Source organism: Pseudoliparis swirei, chromosome 3 (genome assembly GCF_029220125.1).
Source record: "Pseudoliparis swirei isolate HS2019 ecotype Mariana Trench chromosome 3, NWPU_hadal_v1, whole genome shotgun sequence".
Taxonomy (NCBI): domain Eukaryota; kingdom Metazoa; phylum Chordata; class Actinopteri; order Perciformes; family Liparidae; genus Pseudoliparis; species Pseudoliparis swirei.
In genome coordinates this window covers 2,691,978-2,715,102 of record NC_079390.1, presented here as the reverse complement: position 1 = coordinate 2,715,102, position 23,125 = coordinate 2,691,978, and the positions used below count along the sequence as shown (strand labels likewise).

Below are 23,125 nucleotides of genomic sequence, written 5' to 3'. Positions count from 1 at the left end.
TTGAAGAGCATCCATTTATTTTGCAAGACAATTTAAGTAATTATACAATTTTATGTTTTGTGTCTAATCAAGAAATTAAATATATTTGTGAGAATAAAACGTTTTCTCTTTATAAAACAGGCATGTCGAAAAACACACAAACATCTGCAAAAACAACAGCCGTTCAATGTAACAGCCGATCTTGCGTTTTTATCCAAGTTACAACTGAACGCCCCTTGAGTAAAAGATACCGTGCAGATAGAGATCTATACGCCCATCGGCAGACACTGTGGTTGTATCCCATAACAGATTAACAGATTATTATGAATCAGCTCATTGCAGCCTGTTGGTGTTACAATGTATAACCAAATGGTGAAAATAGTCAAAGATTAATACTGTTTGTATTCTGCTGCATGGGTTATGTACTATGCATACAAACTCCAGTAAATGATGTTGAAGAGCAGGTAAACCAGGGGGAATATGACTCTGGAGTAGGAGTCGATCATGTAGCTGTTGCTCATGATGAAGCTGAGGTGTTGCTTCACGGGGTGCTCGCGGCGTAGCCCGGTGCCTTCTGTTGGTCCGGAGACGGTAGAGTTTCGAGACTGGGTGTTCCTCTCTGTGTTCGGGGTGCTGGAGACATCTGGGAAAGGGGTCAGGTCCATGTCATTGTCGTGGAAACAGCCGTCGAACGCCATAGCCTGGCTGGCATCGAAGGAGTTGGGGTTCTGCAGAGGAGGCAGAAGAGAAGAGAGTTAGCCTGGAAGTTATTATCCCATTCAAGATTATTTTCTTGGCAAAACAAAAACAAAAAAATGGAATGAGAGTGACCTTTGCCCTCTTGAGCTTCTTCATCTCCTCCACCGTGGTGAAATAGTTGACGGCGGCATACTCGATGACAGACAGGAAGACAAACAAGAAGCTTGCCCACAGGTAGATGTCTACAGCTTTGACGTAAGACACCTGTGGCATAGAGGCTGAGACACCAGTGATGATGGTGGACATGGTCAGAACCGTGGTGATGCCTGGATACACAACACATCGTGAGTATTAAAATGTTACCTCACAAATAACCGCAATTGTGTTGGATTGATAAAGCTTTTATACGCTGAATGCAACAGGCATAATAAAACACCCAAAATGGATGGTAGAAATTCTCATATATTTGGTGTATCAGCAGTTTTTAAATACTTCAATCACCAAGAAATATTAAGGATTAATTTAACATTTTGGAGGAAAAAAAGAAGCTTTTTCCCTTTCGTGCTGAGAATTATGAAAATAGTTTAAATAATAAGCTTTCACGAAATGTCAAAGTAATCCTCTAAATAAAACAGAAAACTAGGCTAAGTGATGCTTTTGTACAGTTTCTGGCTAAAAATATCTGCCACATAGTATTTTTTTTAAATAAATCTGTCAACATGTGTTCAAGACAACACGGTCACGTGGTCTCAGTACCCAGAGAGACACGGGCAGGTACGGCCCTCCTGTCTATCCAAAAAGACACCCAGGACAGCATCACCATCAGCATGGTGGGGAAGTACGTCTGAAGCATGAAGAAGAAGATGTGCCTCCTGAGAATGAAGTTAATGTAGAGCCGATTGTACCAACCTGAAACAGAGATACATGCACAGGAAGTGGAGACGGCGAGCAAGACTATCACTCCAGAACATGCAAAAGAACCTGCATAGTGTTGTGTAAATTGGGACTCTAAGAAGATGGACCAACAGGAAGAACCTCAAACTCGGATGAGACGGCGATTATTATCTGGGGCAGATCTCCCCGCTCACACAACTCCAAAATGCTTAAATATTAAAGCTTATATACCACGGGAGAAATTCAAAATGATATTTGAATACTGTAAATAAAAAGGCTTGTGCTGTCTTACATTGTGATATTTAAATAAATGTAGCCATGCAATCTTTAATACAGGGCTTGAAATGCTGAGGTTATTTTGGTAATGTCTATTATGCTAAGCTAGGCTAACCATCTGCCAGCGGGAGCTTTATATTGAGACATGCATACAGTACATATATACTGGGGGGGGGGGGGGGGGGGTCTGAAAGTCAGGGAAGGATCCTTCAATGGTTGAATTTCAAGGTTGCTATTGAATCCTTGAAGACTGTTTCAATGTTAAAGACATTATTGTTCTCCCTGTTTGCTGGAGCTACCATGGGAATCAAATATAAAGCATCTTAAACTTTCCCTTTTTATAAAAGCAGACATTCTCTGTGTTAAGCTCAAAGAAGGAGCTCTCTGGTCGTTCCCAAACCGGGGAACGACTCAGAGGGGCCCTAACCTCACATACCAGTGCTGCTGTAGAAGGCAAGCCCAAAGGAAGGCCGGAAGTCTTCAATAAAAAACTGAGAGAGCACGATCTCGTCAGTCCTCAATGAATCGTTCCCGTTCTTCCAGTAGAGCATTAGATCGTTCTCATTGTACGCGTCTTCGAGAGAGAGAGAGAGAGAGAGAGAGAAAACATTTCCCACAGATAATCTAATCCCAACTATCGCCAGTTATGACCACATTTAAATTCAGAGCAGAATGAAAAACACAATCCCCAGTAAATCATTTATTATGGTCAGAGATTTTAGTTGATTAGGGATTATGATTTATTTAATCTTTGCAAAAAAAGAATATGGCAAGGAAGGGTTCTTCACCTTTTTCCCTGTGAAAGCTTTTTTTTTCTATTTCTTGGGAGTTTTTCCTGATCCGATGTGAGGTCAAAGGTCAGGGATGTCGTATGTGTACAGACTGTAAAGCCCTTTGAGGCAAACTCATAATTTGTGCAATTGGGCTATATATAAAAGCAATTGAATTGAATTGAAGATGGCGATGGTTACTGTGTTTTTGAAGTATTGGTAATGCACTTAATGTGCGGTGTGTGCTCCTACAGGATAACTATCAAAGATATCCAATGGTGTGTTTTTTTTAAGCAACAAAATAATCCTACTTTAAAAAAAGAAAGAAACATCCCGACTGTGGTACTCACAGCTCTCCAGCTCCAGAGAGCAACTCTGTGTGTCCAGAGGGAAACTACTGAAGTCCATGGAGCACAGTGCCGTCACAGTGATCCTACAACACGGATTACAGTGAAAGAAACAGCCACAAACATCAAGCAATTCAAGAAATATGTCAAAAAGGCTACAAAAATAAGTGCTGGACTTTTTATAAACAGTTATGACGCTGATGCATAATAATAATAATACTTTTGATTTATATGGCGCTTTTCACAAGACTCGAAAAACTTTTACAAACGTTTTTAAAACTGCACAACAGAGCTATACCACAGCCAAAGAGCTATACCACAGCCAAAGACATACCACAGCCAAAGACACTGAAGCGAAGAGAAAGATTGTCGACCCCCCCCCCCCCTGACACTCCCTGTTCGAGTCCGACCTCCCGCCACACCTTTTTTTTTTCCGGGACGGTCGTCTCATCACGGACCCGGGACTGACTGACCCTCTCCTTCCTCCTTTCCGCCTTCCTCCCTCCTCTCCCTCCCTCCTCTCCTCCTCCCTCCTTGCGTTGATTGTTGTTTGTCATGTCATACAAACACAGAGCACGTAAGCACACGTTAAAAGCCGCTCTGAAGAGGCGGGTTTTGATTAGAGGTCTGAAAATGGAAAGGTCAGAGGTCATTTGGTCGTGCGCTGACCGTGGCCGTGCCGATCAGGCCGCAGCAAGCTGTCGGGGATACGACGCCATATTGTCGACATCTGCTGCTGAAATAAAAACGATGAATGCAGTCCGATGGCGTCTCATACGCCGTTCAGGCTGTGCGTGCTAAACCTTGCATTAATAGTAGATACATCTTGCATTAATGGTGGATAAACCTTACATTAATAGGGGATTAATAGTATCTTGGTTGACATTCTTTTCAAATCATCCAGACTCACTTAACCCTTGTGTTGCCTTCGGGTCATTTTGACCCGAATCAATATTACACCCTCCCCCCGCCTTTGGGTCATTTTGACCCGATTCAATGTTTCACCCTCCTGTTACCTTTATATTTACTAACATATTTTACCCTTTGGGTTCAATTTGACGCCAGCAATTAAAACCTCCAGAAAATTATTAGAATTAATATTGTTTTTTAAGTTTAAGTGTGAGGTACTTTATGTTTGTTTGTTGACTACCGAAAGAACACCGACATTAAACATTGAATGGGGTCAAATTAATCCAAAGGCGGGGGGAGGGTGTAATATTGATTCGGGTCAAAATGACCCGAAGGCAACACAAGGGTTAAGTATATTTACATACAATGGTAAGGTTAAAGATATGCACCTTTTTAAAGAGGAAAAGACTACTTATAGGGATTTTCAAGCATGGAAATTAAAACTGTCAACAGCAGCAACATTTCTGGTTGTTGCATATTCGGTTGTCAAAAAAAAGAAAGATATTTCAACGGAGGACTCGGCAGGATTACGACCATTTCATGAATGATCCAAATAACATGGTGCCTTTTAGAAGAATGCATCCAAAAAAAGATTGAAGTAGAAAATGAGTATGTATTTAAAATAGTGCTGTGAAAAATAACGCGTTAACTCAGTTAATCCAATTACAGGTTTAACTAGTTTTTTTTTATAAACGCATTTAACGCATGCGCAGAATGAGCTTCCAATCCGTCTGTTGTTGGTCGTTGGGACGAAAAAAAAGTCACTTGCAAAATGAGCTTCCAATACACCACTTCAATCTGAACTCTGTCCGCTCTCATGCAGACGGTCTGTTCATCGGTAATGATCCTTCCGCAGGTTCACCTACGGAAACCTTGTTACGACTTTTACTTCCTGTAGATCAGGGTCTCAACACGTCGATCGCGACCTGCCAGTCGATCGCGGCGTAGTGTCGGTAGATCGCATGACATTAAAAAGATTGGCCCGCCCCCTGGGTTCTCTATAGCACGTCTTTGTTCTTTTATTAAACTAAACGTCTGTTGTTGATCGTATCTCCACAGCAGCATGTCATCTCTGTCTCTACGCGTTGCGTTAACACTTATCGATCTCCGTCTGGCGCGCCACAGAGCTCCGTGCGCGCGCATCGGGACCGAGCAAAAAAAAAAGTCACTTGTCAATCTGTCCACCTTTAGATTGTGTCATGGTGGAGTTAATGGTTGACAAACAAGAGAAAATGCTCTGTTTAACCCTCCTGTTACCTTTACATTTACTAACATATTTTACCCTCGGGGTCAATTTGACCCCAGCAATTAAAACCTCCAGAAAATTATTAGAATTAATATTGTTTCCCAAGTTTAAGTGTGAGGTACTTTATGTTTGTTTGTTGACTACCTAAATAGCCCTTTAAATAAATAAAAAGTTGATATTTCTGATATGTTTGACACAGTGAAAAACAGCCTGGGGTCAAATTGACCCCAAAGAACACCGACATTAAACATTGAATGGGGTCAAATTGACCCGAAAGGTAACAGGAGGGTTAAACATTCTGTTTAGGATGAAGATGTATTAATGTTCCATATGGAAGAAAACTGCTAAATAACTGCTGAGTTGCAGCACCATTGTATAGAAGAATGTATAAATGTATATATCCGTCTTTTGTCATAAATCTCTATGTTCTCACAAAATATACCGAGAATATCGGTAATATGTGATTAATCATGATTAATCCACAAAAACCTGTGATTAACCCGATTAAAAATTGTAATCGTTTCACAGCCCTAATTTAAAATTGATTGAAGGCGACATATTCTGTTTTTTAAATGTTGCTACTTCTGTTAAAGGCTCTAAATTAACAATGGGTTTGCTACTTGTACTTCGTCTGGATTGACCAGTAACTTGTGGTTGGGGTCATTGAACTTCAATGAACATGAATAATTACATTTTGCTTAATTTCTTGCTCTTTTCTACCTATTTTCTAACATTTAAACATAATTTTACCTTCAACATGACATAAATAAATGAAGAAATACGTGTGGACACATATATAGAGACATAAATAAATACAGAAATGTAGAAATATAATTATTTAACGATGTCCTGTTTCGGTATAACTTATATTTATTTATTCCTGTATTTATTTATACATTTATTTAAGCATTTATTTATTTATTCCTATATTTATTCATGCATTTATTTATTTATACGTAAGACATTTTAAGTTCTCCATAGTTCTAGGCACAAATGGCAAATACAAACTTGAATCTTGAATCTTTAAATTCAATGTGCCATGAACCTGCAATTACCATTTATCACCACAGAGGGCACTGTTCAGCAGAAACGAGGCTAAAGCCGTTTAGTCTCGTTTTCAAATCATTCTCTTTTTTTACCGGACGCTGTAGAGGATATTGCCGTCGGGAAAAACCCTCAGCATGATGTTCTCCATGGTCGTGTCGTGTATGAAGGAACGCTTCGAGTGGACGAAGAACACGTCGGGAACCCAAATCTTTTTCACCAGACGCGCATCGAAGGTACGACTCTTGTTGTTGCTGGAGGGGAAGGCCAGCCGGTCGTCCTGCCAGTAATGCCTCAGGTACAAAGTCATGGTGAAGTCCTGAGAAACAAAAGCAACCACAGCAGCTCAAGACCTAGCAGAGAAAAGGGGGACCCCGTATAATGGTCTAGACCACAGACAACAATAATCAAATGCAAAGACAGTTATTTAACAATTTGCTCGGGAGTATTACAATTTTAAATTATATATATATATATATAATAATAATAATAATAAATGAATATATAAATATATATATACATATATATAATAATAAAAAATATATACAGTATATAATATATATATATATAATATAATGATAATATATCAATACAAAATAATATATATAGAGAAATATATATATATATTTATATATATATAATAATAATAATAATAATAAATGAATATATAAATATAAATATATATATACATATATATTATAATAATGAATATATATATATAAAATATATATATATAATATAATGATAATAAATATATATATAAATACAAAATTATATATATATTATACAGTGTTAAAGTAACAACCGCCCTTTTTACGGGCAGCCATGATGCTGATGTGGCTCCTGGTCTAGACTATAGCTGCAGAAGCTCCCAGAGGCACACACCATGTTCACTTCAGATATGCTGTCGATGCTCTCCACCTGGACGTCGATGCCCACAGGAATAGCCGAACCTGCAAAAAAGGTCACACGTTGTAATGAATCCGCTTCGAGCAGCAGTCGGATTACATTCATCATATATGACATAAACGACATCGTAGGGATGAAAGCTAAGCCCCTGACATCGTGCTGCTTCTTAAGCGTGACTCATTTGGAGTTTCCTGTCATCTTCTAATACAAACTGCCCAGCTTCAGCATCACTCTGCCAGCTACACACAGCTGGCGGTTCACGCGTAACGACTTTGGTGAGGCAATAATCCTCTTCGTCGTGGTGCTGCTCACATTGAGGAAGCACAGATATGAAAACACTCGATGGGTTTATAGATATCCTTAAACGTGTTATCAGCTTTTCATTTATTCTGGATAAGCTTTAAGTAATTAACCAAACAGTATTATGATGTATTTGATTCTTTCAAATAACTACACATATAGTATTTATTGAGAAGATAGCTAACTTCATCATATTATGGCCAAGCATTGTGAAATGTGTGTGTTTGGTATTGTATTGTTGTTATTGCTCGTTTAAAAAAAAGTGCTTTGTCGATAACCTTCATCAACCTCGACTAGCTTGCAATCCATTTTTTAAGGTTCTTTGAGACACCTTAATAGGTTCTATTGAGAACTATTTAAGGAAATGGTTCTTTGAAGAACCCTGGTTTAAAAAGGTTCTTCGTGGAACCAGAAATCGTGCATTAAAGAACCATGTTTTAAAGGTTCTTTGAGACACCTTTCGAGGCTATTCGAAGAACTAATTTAGAAAAGTGTTCTTTGAAGAACCCTGGTTTGAAAGGTTCTTTAAAGAACCCTGGTTTGAAAGGTTCATCGTGGAACCAAAAATGGTGCCTTAAAGAACCATGTTTTGAAGGTTCTTTGAGACACCTTTAGAGGTTATTTGAATAACTATTTAAGGAAATGGTTCTTTAAAGAACCTTGGTTTGAAAGGTTCATCGTGGAACCAAAAATGGTGCCTTAAAGAACCATGTTTTGAAGGTTCTTTGAGACACCTTTAGAGGTTATTTGAATAACTATTTAAGGAAATGGTTCTTTAAAGAACCCTGGTATAAAAAGGTTCTTCGTGGAACCAGAAATCGTGCATTGAACCATGTTTTGAAGGTTCTTTGAGACACCTTCATAGGTTATTTGAATAACTATTTAAGGAAATGGTTCTTTAAAGAACCTTGGTTTGAAAGGTTCATCGTGGAACCAAAAATGGTTCTTCTATGGCGTCACTCTGAAGAACCCTTGTTGGTTCTATACGGCACCTTCATTCCTCTGTGTGTATGTTGTGTATCTGGTTGTTTAATCACAAAGCGTCAGAATACTGTAAACCGCGTGACGCGTACTAAACATCCCGTTCTCTCGGCGCCATTATCTAATGAAGGGAAGCGCTCGGAAGCCTCCAAATTACAGTCGAGTCGTGAAACGGGAGGATTATAACAGGCAGGCCCGCTCGTTGTTTTTACAAGCGCGACACGCTCCGTAACCGACAGAGTAACGGCAGCGAAAGGTCAAAAGATTATAAACGTAAACTTGGCATCTCCCAAACAACCATTTTGATTCTGTGACAGGAAGTCGACTCTTCCGCTCCAATAACGGTCGTTTTAAACAAAACGTCACGTCTGATGAGCGGATTTTAAAAAGGATTTTTAACAGGGCAAATTATTGGCAGCAGGTGTATTTACTGATGTCCATCTGAGAGGAGCTCATGGAGTTCATACACCTGCAATAAGAAAACCATACGGGACACCCACTGCATGCATTAAAGCAGGTTGTGTGAAGACATTGATGGTTCTACAAAGGAAACATGTTGACGGACAGGAAGTCTGGAGATGGTTTATGTCATGTGCTTTTTGTACAACAATGCAGATTTGATTTTTTAGGTTCAACTGCTTCTACAGTAACTCAACGGCAGGTGGGGAGGAGTCCTTGAGGTTTAACCTCTGAGGAGGATATTATATTATTACCTTCGCATTGAAAATGCGGAAGGTTATGTTTTGATCGCCGTGTATTTATTTATTTATTTGTATGCGTGTTATTAGCATAACACAAAAAGTATTAAACCGAATCGCATGAAATTCGGTGGGATGATTGGTTATTATCCGGGGACCATTTGATTAGATTTTGGGATCAATCGGGTCAAAGGTCAAGGTCATGAAAAGGTCAAAATCTTCTTTTTACCATAGCACGGTCAATTTGTATCCAATTGGCATGCAACTAATGCCAACATGTTCATAATTCAATGCCCAATCTTGTGATATGCGAAGGTATGCGCTCTACCGAGTGCCCGTTCTACTTTATTTATTTATTTATTTGTATGCGTGTTATTCGCAAAACTCAAAAAGTATTTAACCGAATCGCATGAAATTTGGTGGGATGATTGGTTATTATCGGGGGACCAGTTGATTAGATTTTGGGATCGATCGGGTCAAAGTTCAAGGTCAAAGATCATGAACAGGTCAAAATCTTCTTGAATCGCATGAAATTTGGTGGGATGATTGGTTATTATCCGGGGACCATTTGATTTGATTTTGGGATCAATCGGGTCAAAGGTCAAGGTCAAGGTCATGGAAAGGTCAACATCTTTTTTTTTACCATAGCACGATACATTTTTGTCCAATTGGCATGCAACTAATGCCAAAATGTTCATAATTCAATGCCCAATCTTGTGATATGCAAAGGTATGCACTCTACCGAGTGCCCATTCTAGTTACCTTCGCATTGAAAATGCGGAAGGTTATGTTTTGATCGCCGTGTAATTATTTATTTGTATGCGTGTTACTCGCATAACTCAAAAAATATTAAACCGACTCGCATGACATTTGGTGGGATGATTGGTCATTATCCGGGGACCATTTGATTAGATTTTTGGATTGATCGGGTCAAAGGTCAAGGTCATGACAAGGTCAACATCTTATTTTTACCAGAGCGCGATAAATTGTTATCCAATTGGCATGCAACTAATGCCAAAATGTTCATAATTCAATGCCCAATCTTGTGATATGCGAAGGTATGCGCTCTACCGAGTGCCCGTTCTAGTTGTTAATATGTTATTCAGAGCGACTGCTGCCTTCACGTGTTTCAAGAATGACGTAACCTCTGACGAGAGAAAAGCAACCGTTGCATTTAAATCATAGTAAAATTGTTAAAAAAAGGGAAGTACTGGTAAATATGATTGGAATTCAGGTTATTTAAATATTTCTGTTACACCATTTACTTGAATTAATAGCAAAAATAAAATAGAGATATGTGCTTTGAAGCTATGTATTTAAATATATACATATTGTACAGTCTAAGATAACAAGTAATCATTCTAGTTTTAGTGTTTATTGGAATGAAGGTTATTTAAATATCTCTGTTATATAAGATAAAATAAGATATTCCTTTATTAGTCCCACAGTGGCGAAATTTCAGGATCACAGCAGCGGGTGCACATCAGAGCATTTATAGAAAATAATAATAAAACACAAAACACAATAACAATACTAAATACTAATACTAAAACACTAAATATACAGCGGAAAAATAAAGTGCTGAGTTTGCCAAGATCTCCAGCGATCTACTGCAGTTACACCATTTACTTGAATTAATAGCAATAATAAAATAGAGATATGTGCTTTGAGGCTATGTATGTAACTATATACATATTGTACAATTAATCATTCTATTTTTAGTGTTTTGAATTCCCAGAATTAAATACGCAGTTCAGATTATTTCATCTGTACTCCTGTCTGCAGCTCGCACGCCAGACGATCTGGGTCACTGAGGTTTTTATTTTGGGAGGCATCGCACCAAATGACAGTAACCCACTTCACTTTACTACATTACCAGGACATCACATTTGAATTGAATAGATGTACTCGATACAGAGGGATTATATTTGTGTTTTTACCTCCAAATCCAGGCCGCATTGCAAAGTCATGGTCTTCAATCCGAAGCAGCTGCTCGGATTTAATTAGCAGAGACTTGGTGCTGTCCAGCTTTTTCATCTTGAGATCCACCCGCCTGAGAACCACAGAGAACAAATGAAAGCTTAACGTGGAAACTCTCTCTCTCTCTCTCTTTCTCTCTCCTTCTCTGTGTTTTCATGCTTCTCTTCTAGGAACACAGACGCACTTGAAGCAGAACTGACGGTCCGGGGAGTTAGCGATGCTTAATTGGACTTGAGGCACTATGATTACGAGCTAAGGCCAACGACCCCTTTGGAAGGTTATTCCACTGATAAAACATGTAACTGGGTCACGGATATTGATCCTGGCTCTAAAAGTCCCATCGGTATTCACCGAATTCCTAGAAAACCTAAAAAATAAAATGTCTCTGATGTACATTTTTCACCGTCCAATTAAAAACCACTGTCTATTTTAATGATAGGACACGGTAAATCATTATATATATATATATATATATATATAATATAATTAACATCGTTCATCCTCACATGTTACATCACCTGCTCTTACTTTTTTCATTTCCAATTGTCATTTCCATATTCATAATAACCATATTTTATGACATTGTAAAGTAGACATAGAGATTCCTGGGGTTGAAAAGCAACGTATGAATCATTATGAATATAATTGGGACTTTAACAGAATCAAACGAACATTGTTCATCCTCACATGTTACATCACCTGCTCTTATTTTTTCCATGTTCACAACTATATATTTGATGAAATTGTAAAGAAGCATCTGGACATAAGCCATACACACACACAGAGATCCCTGGGCTTAAAAATCAACAGCAGAAGCAGCTCCACAATCACAAAACCAACGTGTCATATACGAAAAAAGAGATTCATCATAAAGAGAGAGAAAAGTGAATCCTGAATTCCTAGAAAACCTAAAAAATTTATATCTTTAATGTACATTTGTCAGTGTCCAATTAAAAAGCACTGTGCATTCTAAAGGACACGATGAATCATTATGAATATAATGTGACTGTAACAGAATCCGCAGAACATCGTTCATCCTCATATGTTACATCACCTGCTTTTATTTTTCCCATATTCATAACCATATATTTGATGACGTTGTAAAGTAGCATCTGGAGATAAGCCATACACACACACAGAGATTCCCGGGGTTAAAAAGCAACAGATGAATCGTTATGAATATAATTTGACAGAATCACCAGCACGTCGTTCATCCTCACATGTTACATCACCTGCTCTTACTTTTTCCATTTCCAATTTTCCATATATTTGATGGCATCTGGAGATAAGCCATACACACACATAGAGATTCCTGGGGTTGAAAATCAACAGCAGAAGCAGCTCCACAATCACAAAACCAACGTGTCATACGAAAAAGAGATTTCAATGGGATTCACCTGGTTGAATAAAAAAATTTAATTATATTTTTAAAATTAAATCCCACATCGACTCACCCTCCGTGCTTTTGTTGCGCGTTGTCTCCGCGCTGCTCCTTGTGTCTCCTGCTGGTCGGGAAGTGGCTGCCGACGGGCCACAGCCAGGCCAGGCACACCAGTCTGAAGGCCAGGAGGGCCCTCGCTCTCATGGTTGAGCTGGGGGGGGTCTCTGGAAGGACCCAGAGGAACCAGAACGTTCCTCCCACTGCGTCGGGGATATTGCCACAGCTGTCCCCGTCCTCTACCGGCACGTCCATGTCCCAGCAGCACTCATTGTGCAGCGCCGCGCACGCAGCCAGCTACTTGTGCATCGTCCTGCTGCTTCATGCCGGTGCTCAGCTCCAGTGTACATGCATCCTCTCCCGGTTGAAGTTTTTTTTCTCTGTGTCACATCCCTCCTTGCTTGTTGCTCCCCACCCTCTGATTTACGTATTTAAAAAAAACCAAATATCAATTTATTCCTATAATGACAAAGGAATACCGTTAATTCCTCTCTAATCTTCTTATCTTTGGTTGGTGGAAATCTTTCAGTAACCTACAAACTGGAGGCAACAGAGGGGCGGGGAGAGGGATAATACGACCGGCAGTTTCATCATCGTGCTGACCAGATAAAAAAAAGAAAAGAAAAGCCTATAGCCTACTTTATTACATTGCAGGATTTTCCCCCTCGAATTGCACACAGTTGTGGTGGGAGGGCTGGAGGCCGTCAGACAGACGCAAACATCTGTCTGGGGGAACATCTGCAAATGTTGCACTTGTGATCATTCACGACAGATGATATCTAAAAAAAAAACTGAAGCTTTGAACTGTTTCCCCCCTTTGTCTAAATATTAGGGGGGACATGATTAGGAGTTGTGGGTGTTGGTGCAGATGATACTTTGATCCAATGCAAAACAACGTAAATCACAATGTGTCGTCAGCCCATCTGACTCAGACATGAAAGGTTTTGAAAAAATGTGTATTGACATGGAAATATTCACAAAGCTCAACCACAGGCTGCACCCTCGGCAGTGTGGTTGAGCTCTGGTTTAAACACCAGGACCATCAAGCCAACAAAATAATATAATATGAAAAATATATGCAGTGGAAACAATTCCCTTCGGAAACAAAATGTGAGCATTGTGACGTCTAAAAAGAAGCATATAGATCTATTTGAATGGATAATATAGTTGTTATTTTTCTTAAATCCATCATGTCGGATCGGTCTGTGCCAAATATAGTCATTCCATTTATTTTTATTTTTTTATTAACAACATTTGTTTACAGGATATTTGTAGTGAAATAGCCATTATTTACAGTTTGTTATGCTGAAAATATTATTTTACAAAAATAAAATAACCTTGTGGAAAACACCACACAAGGATGATGTTGTTTTTTAACATAAGATGAAAACAAGGAGAAAAAAAGAAGAAGAAAAAAAGACGAAACAAAACAAAAACATTACACAAACTTTCATTAGTCATTCCATTTATAGAGATATTTATTTTAATGGACTCATGAGTCCAGGGCTCTCAAGTTTTGAAGACAGGCAAGCGTGAGATTTCCATCAGCACCCGATACAGCTGACCGTTGCGCGCGCCGGCATCGAGCCGAAAAGAGTTAGTGACTATTTTTTTGCTCCATCCCAATGCGCGCAGACCGGCGTCGGAGCTCTGCAGCGGAACAATCGATCGGCGTATTGAGCACCCCTGCATTCAAGCATTAAATAGCCGAGAGGTTTTTTCAGCGTGAGGAATTCGATGTGTGGCGGGAGTGCGTGAGATAAGACCGAAATGCGTGAGTCTCACGCTCAATGCGTGAGACTTGAGAGCCCTGTGAGTCCATAAAGGAACAAATACAACATAAATATATACAAGACAATTCGAGGACACGGGTACAATCACTGCAGTTAAAAAGTCACTCGTGGTTAAAAAACATAGACACGTTTTCCAATGTATATCCCTCTGTGTTGGCTCAGTTAATAAGGCTTTTATTATTTAAAAAAGTCCAATGTCCAAGGAAAGAAACTCCAGAAACAACGATGACGTCAACACACAGACTGCATGACGCGTCCGTGGTGCCGCGGTTCCTTTGATCTAGGGATTACAGTCGATTGAGGGCAGACATGAGCGATGCCATTTTAAGGAATGCTGCACGTGGACCCGGGCTCTCTTGTGCACGTGACGCTGCAGCTGCTGGAACAGCTGGTCGGTTCACATGCGGAAGTGAAACATCTCATCTGTGCCCACTAGAGGGCGCCCTCTGTCAACATGTGTAAACAACCCGTGAGGCGCGTTCATGAACAGCCACATGTTGTTTATGCCCACAACAAAAAATAACAACATTATCATAGAATAAACAAGTAATGAAGGAAGTAAGGAAGTATGTAAATAAATAGGTAAGTAAGTAAATAAGTAAGTAAACAAGTAAATAAATAAGTAAATAAGTAAGTAAATAAGAAAGTAAGTAAGTAAATAAATAAGTAAATAAGTAAGTAAGTCAGTAAAGTAAGTAAATAAATAAGTAAGTAAGTAAATAAGAAAGTAAGTAAGTAAATAAGTAAGTAAATAAGTAAGTAAGTAAGTAAATAAGTAAATACGTAAGTAAAGTAAGTAAGTAAATAAATAAGTAAGTAAGTAAGTAAATAAGTAAATAAGTAAGTAAATAAATAAGTAAGTAAAAATAAGTAAGTAAATAAATAAGTAAGTAAGTAATTAAAAAGTAAATAAGTAAGTAAATAAGTAACTAAGTAAGTAAATAAATAAGTAAATAATTAAGGCAGTAAATCAATAAATAAGTAAGTAAGTGAGTAAATAAATAAGTAAACAAACACATCGTAATTTATTTATATGTGCATTGGAATATATTTGTGAATCGTTCTTCGTGCATTTGTGAGTCTAATTTATTTGTAAATCCTTCTGTGTGCATTTGTAATTCGAATATATTTGTGAATTGTTCTGTGTGCATTTGTGAATCTTTGCGTTTGCATTTGTGAGTCTCTCTGTGTGCATTTGCAATTATTGGGACTGATCTGACCCCACATTACACTGTGTGTACCTGTGTGTGTACATGTGTGTGTGTGTTTTGGAATCATTTGAGTCGAGGCGTTGTGTAACGAAGCGATTTCCATGCAGCAGGCTGGTTAAACTTTTACCCGCCTGGTTAATTAGTCATTCTTTCATTGGTGTTAGGAACACACCATGATGCAGCTTTCTTTCCCACACATGTACACACAGTCACCGGACCAACAACATCAGGCCGGCAGACATGGCAGAGACGCAAACACTCCTCGTCCTGTTGCTCGTGCTCCTGGAGAAACGGCTGCTGACGCATTCAAAAGGTATCGTAATACTTCACCTGGCTCATCTTATTCTGCAATTCCTGGAAATGAAAAGAGGCTTTGAAGAAGCTATTGCTGCTGTCTAATAATGTTTTGAAGAATGTTAGAAATTGCACCAAAAAAAGTGTTGGCCTGAGTTTTGATTTATGTTGATTTTGTTCCCATCGGTCAGACTTTAGATGGCAAAAGATAAGAATAAGATGATAAAGGAGACATTCCTTCACAGACAAGCTGATGGTGGAATGAGGTTTTGTAACATTGAAAATGTAGTTTCTAGTAAATAAGATCCTTATTTTTGTCATACCTTATAAGAGTTCAAATTAAACTATCATACCTCTCATGCACTGATGTTTTTAATGTATATACTTATTAATGTAAGGTCAAGACAGAGCAAAGAGCACTTTGTGGATGCAGAGTCAATTTAACCAATATGTCAACAAAGATTTTACAGCTCAGAAATGTATGTAATGACAGTTATGTGCTGAAGAATGACAACATTACAGATAACATGAGTGTGCGTTGATGTTTCCACAGCAGCTGCACTGTGTCCTCACAGCGAGTTCTCCAGCTGTGACAACTGCAAACATCTGGAGGACTGAGAATTGTGACTGATATATAGATAAATAAATCTCTATTTTGAATAAAATAAGCTCAGCTGCTCATTAGATATTAAAACACAGAGGGGCCGAGGCTCCTTTGAGGGAATTTTGCGTTTCTCTTTCTAAAAAGTCGAGGATTGCAGCGGCAGATGAGATCAAATTTTAAAAAATTACTGACAGCATGAAGCAGTGCAGCAGCAGTGACCTCATCACACAGACAAAATAAAGTATTTTATTGCTCTTAATCTGGATGTTATATATCGAATATATGTCGGAACAGTTTGTGAACATTGCAAACCCAAAACACCACAGATGTGTCTGGAAATGGTCTGAAAAGAATGTGTAATTATGCAGGAAAACGAGAAAAGTTAGGGTTACTTTTCTTGTTTTGTCAGAGAGAATATAACTTAAGTGTTACAGGAAAACAACTATAACACCGGACAGGTGGTCAGACATACCAATACTTTCAATTCTGATAATTTTTGAAGTCCTATTACCAGATGCCAACGTCACCTGCATCATCCCCGACGACTGCATCCTGCCCTGCAGCTTCAGGCCCACGGGCACCGTGGTGATCCACTGGTACAAGCAGCAGATCCCCGTTCACAGCTACTACTACAACAAGGATCAATTTGGACTGCAGAACAAACACTTCAGTGGAAGGACCTGCTTGTTCAACCTGCACATCCCCCACGGCAACGCCTCGCTGCTCCTCAGGAGGGTCAAGGTTCAAGATAAGGGCCGCTACAAGTGTTACACCAGCACGCGGAAGGGCAGCCAGGAGATCTTTATCAACCTGGAGGTCAAAGGTCAGTGCTGTTTGAAGTGTCCTACATTTTACCGTGCACAAAAAAAGGTGCCATGTGGAACCTGCACTGGTTCTTCAGAGTGATGCAGTAGAAGAACCATTTCTGGTTCCACACAGAACCTTTCAAACCAGGGTTCTCTAAAGAACCATTTCCTTAAAGTGTTCTTCAAAAACCTCTGAAGGGGTCTTGAAGAACCTTCAAAAGTGGTTCTTTAACGCACCATTTCTGGTTCCACAAAGAACCTTTCAAACCAGGGTTCTTTAAAAAAATCCTAAAATAGTTCATAAATAATCCTTAAAGGTGTCTCGAAGAACCTTCAAAAATGGTTCCTTAAGACACCATTTTTGGTTCCACGATGAACCTTTCAAACCAGGGTTCTTTAACCCTCCTGTTACCTTTAGGGTCAATTTGACCCGATTCAATGTTTAATGTCGGTGTTCTTTGGGGTCAATTTGACCCCAGGCTGTTTTTCACTGTGTCAAACATATAAGAAATATCAACTTTTTTATATATTTAAAGGTCTATTTAGGTAGTCAACAAACAAACATAAAGTACCTCACACTTAAACTTGGGAAACAATATTAATTCTAATAATTTTCTGGAGGTTTTAATTGCTGGGGTCAAATTGACCCCACGGGTAAAATATGTCAGTAAATATAAAGGTAACAGGAGGGTTAAACATTGAATGGGGTCAAATTGACCCTAAGGTAACAGGAGGGTTAAAGAACCATTTCCTACTAATGTTTAAAAAAAACATCCACAAAAAATATTTAAGTGTGGAGCAGCTGCAAAAAACAACATCTGAAGATGTTTTTGAAAGAACAGCACTGTAAATAAACTGAGTGTCAACCCTGTCTTCTTTCCCTCCAGCTCTCATCCAGTCGGTCGTCATGGAGATGACTGACGAGCTGGTCACCTGCTCCTCTCACAGCATCTACCCCGCCCCTCAGGTGACGTGGGCCACGGACCCCCCCTCGGCCCGGGAAGCTCTCGACAACGCAACCCTCAAAACCACGGACCACAAGGGTCTGCTCGCCTTGGAAAGCACGCTGAGGATTCTGGGTAATCTCTCCAGCTACACCTACTTCTGCTCTTTCACGGCGGCCGACAAGACCCAGGTGTGGACCGCGTCGCGGAAAAACCAAGGTGGGTGGTTACAATCACGTGGTGTAGCTGTTTCTGACCAATCAAAAGCAAAAAACGATGAATGTGTGATATCTCCTCAGAGGTCATGACCCAGGAGGAGGGTCACGCCCTGTCCATCCCCTGCATCGCTCCGCACAGCCTCCAGAACTTCTCCCTCACCTGGACCTTCGCCGTGTCCTCTGAGCCCGCAGTCATCTTGAGATATGAAACCAAAACCAGACTCACCTTTAACCTGTGGGAGGGCCTGGCGGAACTGGACCAGGACTCGCTTCTTCTGGGCAACGGGTCTCTCCTGCTTCACAAGCCGGGCATCGAGGAGCAGTCCGGGACGTACACGTGCACCCTGTCGGGCCTACAGAGCAGACACGTGGTTCAGACCAGAGTCAACATCACCGTTGCGTCAATGAGTGAGTTTTAAAAGGGTTCTGTTCACGTCAATAAAATAGAAAAAGAAACGAGAAACTCTAAAAGAAATGCGGTGCGTTTGCTGCACAGGTGTGGGCGAGCAGAGCGTGCAGAGGTCGTGGTGGAGCACGGCGGCTTCTGCAGCTTTCTTCTTGTTCACCGTCACCGTCGCTCTCCCTCGATGTGTCCGGATGAGAGGTATGTGAGATATTCACGCCCTATTCCAGACGGTGGGATGGACGGGTGAATGAATGCATGAAGCAATTGTAGCTTAGGCATCATTTAGGGTTCAAAGCTCTGAAAAACTTGAGTAATTTCTGCTTTCATGTATAAAAAGTCCAGGGAGAAATACATTGTTCTAAATACTCCCCAATGCACTACAGTAATAGTTTCTGCGGAGCATGCATTGCAACACATTCACTCAGGCAGTGCAATGATGGGCAAACATCTTTTTTTAACTGAATAAAAGCTACAATATAGTATGGCCCTAGTGCCCTGCCGAGGAAAAAATACTTTTCATATAGGCGACAGATTAACACACATGCATCCCAGAAAATACACACAAGTGAAAAGCTTTCATACCGTTATGCAACAAGTTAACCCGTTAAAAAAGAAAGCCATTTGAACTCAGGGATAATAATAACATTATGAAATAGAAGAAAAAAAACATTCACACAAAACCACCGCCGCTGATACAGACTGAAAAGGTATAGGTAGAAGCAAAAATGCTTATATATTCCTATCCTAAATTATTATTATTAAATAAATCAGAAAACTAATATAAAATAAAGAAAAATAATAAAGAAAATACAAAATATATATATAATTTTGTATTTTCTTAATCATTTTTCTTGACTCATTTTTGGTTTTCAAAAGTATTATTTATAAAACTATTTTTTAGGGTTATAATTGTGATTGAAACGTATGTATATGGAAGATATATATATATATATATACCAAAGTTCAAAGTTTTGGGGTTGTAGAAATGTGTCTAGAAAAAAAAAAGAAAAAAGAAATTTTCATAAAAGATAACATTAATCAAAAATATATTCTTATATGTACATGTGGTAAATGATAAATTGTGGTCGCGTCTGAAACTTCTGAAAAATCTCCCATAGAGGTATAGAGCCCATTTTCATCAACTATCACTCAGTCCAGTGTTCTATCATTGTGTTTGCTAATCGCCTTAGAGACTAATATCTGATTAGAAAACCCTTATTGCATTATGTTATGTTAGCACAAACACAAACAACTATGTATAAATAACAACTATACCTTCCTTTGAGCTTGAAGTTTGAAGAACAAGAACAAAATAAAAACAATTATTATTTCTATTTCTAACCTTGTCTCTCTGACTATATTTTCTATTCAATTTCAATATTCATTTGAAATAAAAGTTGAGTTTCATGGAAGACAATTGAATGGATGACTGAAACTTTTTTTTGAGTGGTGTATATATATATATATATATATATATATAATTTCTTTATTTTATATAGATTTTCTGATTTATTTGATTATAATAATCTATCCTAAATTATTATAATCAAATAAATCAGAAAATTAATATAAAATAAAGAAAAATAATAAAGAAAATACAAAATATATATATATATATATATATATACAGAATATATCCACATACATCTTCCATAGACATATGTTTCAATCACACTTATGACCCTCACAAATAGTTTTATAAATAATGAGTTGACCATTCTTATATCCATTTTAACATTGTTCCATAATTGGACTCCTACAATATAAATACTTCTTTGAATCCCTTTTTTAGCCTTTTGTACAGTAAACTTACAAAATCTCTCAAATCATATTTAAATGCAACTTGTGTTCAAACTGGACAAATGTGATTAAAGTAAAGCGTCCCATGCCACATCTCAGAGCCGTGTTGCTGTTTTCATTTCCTCTCGCAGCGATGGAGGCCAGAAGCGCCTCTCACAGATTGAACGCAGCCGGTTTCGCTGTAGTCGGCCTTCACAAACATCTAAACGCCACGGCGTCGTACGTGATCGGACGCCGTGGGGTCGAGTGCAGCGGGCCGCAGCTCCGGTGGGAAGTGGCGGCGGGCGGCTCGCCGGACGACTCCACCGAGGCTTCCACGATAGAGCGAGGAGGAAATCCAGGAGGACCACCCGGGGAGAGAAACGATGGGCTGCTCTCCAGTAGTTCGGAGAGGGATGGGCTCGGAAACATGGACCCCGGGGATCATATGTCATGAAACTTCAACACAATAAAAGCATCTGGCCATAAATGAACAACAGGCTCTGTAACACACAGACCCATCCAGATCAAAGCAATTCTCAAAACGTATACAGAGTATGTGCATCTCTTCCCCATCTCCTGGTACACTGGGAAAAACTGTTCCACGGAAGTGTGTTTTTTTTCCTGCATATAAAATAAAAATAAAACTTATTGCACGTTTCAGCTAAATTTGCACACATAATTAGTTTGTTGCATTAGTTTGTTTCACTCTGACATCCAATCATTCATGGAAAACATAAGTTCTCTGCACCAATGTGTCTCTTGAGAGTTCCCTCCCACTCACTAAAGTCAGCTGTTATCGTCTGAGTAACAGCTGAACACTGACTCATGTTTTTTACGGTTTCAAGTGAACCTGCGAGCCAATTTCCTAATTAAAGTGAATCACGGAGATAAAGCCTGCAGCAGCTGATAGCTGCGACGTAGCTCGTGTTCCCTAAAGGCCGACGACCTTTCTTCGTGGATATGAACTGTGGATATAGCAAAAAACAAAGCATGTGACTGCATTAAATGTCAGGATGTCGTAGCCAGAGAGAGATCGGACCCAAATGCCAACCATGTTTCCACAGATGATTTATTCCTTTACAGGAAACAAGTCAGACAAGAACTGAACAATAACACCGACACAAAGCAAACTGAGTGGGTCTAAATACACGGGGAAGGTGCAGGTGATTGGACAGCGGGGAACGAGACACAGGTGGACACAATGAGGGCGGAGCTAGCAATCACACAGGAGGAAACAATCAGCAACAGGGCAGCCAATCACAGGGACAGGAAGTGCAAGGAAACAGAGGACACGAGAGACAGGGCCTTCAAAACAAAACACAAAAAGTCCGGATCGTGACATTTAAGGGCTTTTATGCTGGCTCATGTTGCCATATGCTGGTCACAGAAACTCCATCTTCCAATTGAAGCACTTCAGGTGTGCGGAGTTTAAGATGGAGATTCAAAAGTGCAGATTGAAGACATCCAAGATCACAATTTAACCCCAAAACGTGTCTGTTGACTTTAACCGTCTGTGACTCTGACCTTCCGACAATCATCAAAGTTGATGGTCCACACCCACTCTCTCAATCTGACGCTGTTCCCCCTCCTCCCTTCTTTTTCCTCTGTCTTCACTCAACATCACCAGATTCACCCGACACATGGTTTCAGTATCGTTGCATAAACATGCAACAGCAGTTTGAAGTCAGAAGTGGTGTGGTTGCCTTTAATATATATATATATATATATGAAACCTTGTTTGGAGACAGGAAGTGTGGAGTAACATTTCAGATAATTAAATCTTTGTGTTGGCATTACTTTTAAAAAAGGGGTCCCAAGTTTTTGAAATGGACCCTCACAGGATTTATATATTTTCCTGGAGAGAGAGAGAGAGAGAGAGAGAGAGAGAGAGAGGCAGTATGTATGTGTGTTTTTATGACAAAGACCCCGGCACCGCGTCTGGAAGTAATCATCGGGTGGAGGCCGCACGCCGCAGCCCCCTCCCGATGATGTAATTGGACTTTTAGATATTCAGCGGGATTCAGGGGGATTTTTTTTTCTTCCAAAGAAACTTTTTCATTCATTCTAAGTCTCTGAACTCGCTCTCTCATTTTGTAAACCCACTTATGAAACATAAAATGACCGGAGTATTAGTTATGCTCCCTGTGTCTGTGTGGGTCTCTGCCCGGGAGGGGGGGGGGGGGTTGGCTCTGACTCAAACACGGCGGTGGGGCCTCCTGCTGAAACAACAATCTGAGGGTCAACATTGTTTTACACATTTGAGCCTTTTTTCTTTTCTTCTTTCTTTTCTTCTATAGAAGAACACACATTGTTAGAATTACTCCTCTCTGCAGGGAGAACTGAGAGTCAGTGAACAAAGAACATCCAGTAATCCACCTTCTTTATAGTGTACATTGTATTTATTAATTCATGTTTGTCGTACTGTATTGCATCTGTGCTGTTTGCATCACTTGAGAATTGGTTCATAATTATTTTTACCTGGTTAAATAAATAAAGGTCACATATGAATGTTTAAAGAAGGAGGTGAGAGACAATGGAGACGGGTCACGTGACCAGTACACAGAGCAACTCACTCAAACCTGTCGTGTTTCGTGCTG

The 23,125-nt window shown here is 39.5% G+C and overlaps 2 protein-coding genes across 3 annotated transcripts; one reads left to right on the top strand and one right to left on the bottom strand.

Annotated features, from left to right (window-relative positions):
- gabrr3a (gamma-aminobutyric acid type A receptor subunit rho3a) lies at window positions 1–18,641 on the bottom strand. The gene is made up of 10 exons (XM_056410145.1): window positions 18,567–18,641; window positions 12,487–12,888; window positions 10,993–11,105; window positions 7,050–7,117; window positions 6,260–6,483; window positions 2,969–3,051; window positions 2,285–2,422; window positions 1,435–1,587; window positions 811–1,004; window positions 1–707 (listed from the first exon to the last, which is right to left on the bottom strand). Exons 2-10 carry the CDS (start codon window positions 12,723–12,725, stop codon window positions 405–407), a joined length of 1,515 nt encoding a protein of 504 aa, XP_056266120.1. The 5' UTR covers window positions 12,726–12,888; window positions 18,567–18,641; the 3' UTR covers window positions 1–404.
- hhla2a.1 (HERV-H LTR-associating 2a, tandem duplicate 1) lies at window positions 15,170–21,175 on the top strand. Of its 2 annotated transcripts, none has more exons than XM_056410168.1 (6): window positions 15,170–15,787; window positions 16,887–17,195; window positions 18,066–18,341; window positions 18,422–18,748; window positions 18,837–18,944; window positions 20,678–21,175. In XM_056410168.1, exons 1-6 carry the CDS (start codon window positions 15,715–15,717, stop codon window positions 20,980–20,982), a joined length of 1,398 nt encoding a protein of 465 aa, XP_056266143.1. In that variant the 5' UTR covers window positions 15,170–15,714; the 3' UTR covers window positions 20,983–21,175. The 2 variants fall into 2 exon arrangements, with proteins under 2 accessions (XP_056266143.1, XP_056266133.1); XM_056410158.1 differs by having other exon boundaries at window positions 16,875–17,195.
- The last annotated feature ends 1,950 nt before the right edge of the window (window positions 21,176–23,125 follow it).

What these genes read in the sequence shown, in the direction of transcription:
- gabrr3a (XM_056410145.1), bottom strand. Translation starts at nt 12,725, where the DNA reads ATGGACGTGCCGGTAGAGGACGGGGACAGCTGTGGCAATATCCCCGAC. An exon ending in AATGCGGCCTGGATTTGGAG is followed by an intron (nt 7,118 to 10,992) that starts GTAAAAACACAA and finishes CCTTTTTTGCAG; the next exon opens with GTTCGGCTATTCCTGTGGGC. An exon ending in AATATCCTCTACAGCGTCCG is followed by an intron (nt 3,052 to 6,259) that starts GTAAAAAAAGAG and finishes TCCGTGTTGTAG; the next exon opens with GATCACTGTGACGGCACTGT.
- hhla2a.1 (XM_056410158.1), top strand. Translation starts at nt 15,715, where the DNA reads ATGGCAGAGACGCAAACACTCCTCGTCCTGTTGCTCGTGCTCCTGGAG. An exon ending in CGCGTCGCGGAAAAACCAAG is followed by an intron (nt 18,342 to 18,421) that starts GTGGGTGGTTAC and finishes ATATCTCCTCAG; the next exon opens with AGGTCATGACCCAGGAGGAG. An exon ending in TCGATGTGTCCGGATGAGAG is followed by an intron (nt 18,945 to 20,677) that starts GTATGTGAGATA and finishes TTCCTCTCGCAG; the next exon opens with CGATGGAGGCCAGAAGCGCC.